This window comes from Rhinoraja longicauda, chromosome 38 (genome assembly GCF_053455715.1).
Source record: "Rhinoraja longicauda isolate Sanriku21f chromosome 38, sRhiLon1.1, whole genome shotgun sequence".
Classification (NCBI taxonomy): Eukaryota; Metazoa; Chordata; class Chondrichthyes; order Rajiformes; family Arhynchobatidae; genus Rhinoraja; species Rhinoraja longicauda.
The window spans coordinates 7154578-7156840 of NC_135990.1; the positions used below are offsets into that span (position 1 = coordinate 7154578).

Genomic DNA, 2263 nt, shown 5'->3' on the forward strand with positions numbered 1-2263 from the left:
GTGCGTGTGTGTGTGTGTGTGTCTGTGCCTGTGTGGCTCTACCTGTGTGTATATCTGCCTGAGACTCTGTGTGTGTGTGTGTGTGTGTGTGTGTGTCTGTGCCTCTGTGTGTGTGTGTGTGTGTGTGTGTGTGTGTGTGTGTGTCTGTGCCTCTGTGTGTGTGTGTGTGTGTGTGTGTGTGTGTCTGTGCGTGTGTGTGTGTGTGTGTGTGTGTGTCTGTGCCTCTGTGTGTGTGTGTGTGTGTGTGTGTGTGCGCGCTTGTGTGTATGTGGCTGTGTGTGCCTCTGTGTGTGTGTGTGTGTGTGTGTGGCTATATGTGTGTGTGTGGCTGTGTGCCTATATGTATGTGTGTGTGTGTGTGTGTGTGTGTGTGGCTATATGTGTGTGTGTGGCTGTGTGCCTATATGTATGTGTGTGTGTGGCTGTGTGCCTGTGCGTCATTGTGTGTGTGTGTGTTTAGTTGCTAATCTGTAAACACCGCCACGCTGTGTGTGTGTGTGTGTGTGTTTGTGTAAAGAGAGAGGGAGAGAGAGGAGAGGGGGGGGAGAGCAGAGACTGAACAAACAAACAAACCTCCAAATAATCGTTTGCACAATTATAGAAACCACAAGCCTGGAAGCAGAATCAGGAGGAGCGGGGAACACGTGTGCACCTCCGAGAAGTTGGATTCCGGGACACTTTGGTGCGGTTTTAAGTCAGTTCTGTTTATCTCATAATCCTCATATTCGTAATTCTCATCGGAGTCCGGCATGGCCGTCAGAAACGAGTGTCCGTTGATGGCACAGAATTTCTCAATGTTCTCCTTGACCACTTCACAGAAAGGCCTCTCCACGCCGTCGCAGACGCATGTGTTGAGCAAGATGCCGGTGGGGATGGAGAGGAGGTAGTTGATGGTGTCTCGGCACACAGTCGTGCACCTCCTCCCGTTAAAGAGCTGCCCGCAGTTGGAGAGGTAATCCTTCATGGCTCCATGACACAGAGACTCGTCCTCGCAACGCTGCCGCGCCCTGGTGCAACCCAGGTCGGACTCACCTCTGTATCTCCGGGGCAAACACGGCTCGATGGCCCTCTTGGCCCGCCTGCACTCTGCGTCCTTGTCGCAGTCACAGTTCTCCAGGTCCGGCCCGTTCAGGGTCTGGTTGAGCTTGACCAGTGCGCCTATGCAGTGGCTGGGGCAATGCTTCCTCAGACCCTTCATGAAGGGCTCGCAAGCCGCGCTGTACTGGCTGTAAGCCCACTTGCAGTCTTTCTCCTGCTGGCAACGCAGCAGGGCCTGCCAGCACACCGGCTGAGACCCGGCCACCGACCTGCTACAGCACTCCACGATCGCCAGGTACCACCACCACCACAGCCTGACTGCCCGTACCATTCTCCACAACGACCATCCGCGCCCTGTCTAAAGCGACCGCGTCGAGCGCATCTCTCCAGTGGCCACCCAAACGCTCCCCTCTCTCTCTCTCTCTCTCTCTCTCTGTCTGTAGAGATCCCTGGTAGTCGCATTCCAGCTGGGTCGGTGCACTGGTTAAAACATCTCCCCCCCCCCTTCTTCGCTTTCCCCCTCTTTAATTCCCTCTGGTGTTGGCGATCAAGTTAACTGGCGAGTTCCCTGAAAGTGTTGCGAGTATTGTCCCGGACGCTCCCAATCACCAAATGCCCCCATTCCAGTTGAAGTCAAATATCTCTCCCCCCTCTTTGTTCTGAATTCCCCAAACACACACAGCTGGGAAAGGAGATTTGCCGCGGTTTTTTACGAGACGCTGGGGCTTTTTTTTCTCACAGCCCTTCAAACCCCGTCTCTAAAGTGCCAACTGTTCCACTTCACGCTTCATTTAGCTTTCTCTTTTCTCCCTTTTTTTAAAGAGAGAGAAGGAAAAAAAAAACACAGCCCAACTCTCGCCTTTCCCTCCCCAAAACGGTCTTTAAAAAAAAAGAGAGAGTCAAAAAGAGAGAGAGAGGGGAAAAGAAAAAAAAAGATCTCTTACTTTCATCCCGAAATGGGATTGGTTGAGTTTTTGCTTTTAGGGTTGTGCAGATTTGGATTGGTTTCCACAGCGACTCTCAGATTTCTTGGCAAAGCCGCACGTCACATACTGATCAAATGTTTATATAAATGTAACAAACCGCGACGTGCGTGGTCTTAACTTTTTTTTTAAAGGGCTAAATACCCCCCCCCCCCCCCCCCCCTCTCCTCCTCCCCACAAAAAAAAGTATAAAACACCAGGGGGAGCAGGATTCAGTGGAGAAGAGGAGAAGTGATTATATA

The 2263-nt window shown here is 51.9% G+C and overlaps 1 protein-coding gene across 1 annotated transcript; it reads right to left on the reverse strand.

Moving 5' to 3' along the window:
- Positions 1-334: 334 nt before the first annotated feature.
- Positions 335-1945, reverse strand: LOC144610943 (growth arrest-specific protein 1-like). The gene has a single exon (XM_078429972.1). It carries the CDS (start codon positions 1367-1369, stop codon positions 596-598), a length of 774 nt encoding a protein of 257 aa, XP_078286098.1. The 5' UTR covers positions 1370-1945; the 3' UTR covers positions 335-595.
- Positions 1946-2263: the final 318 nt, after the last annotated feature.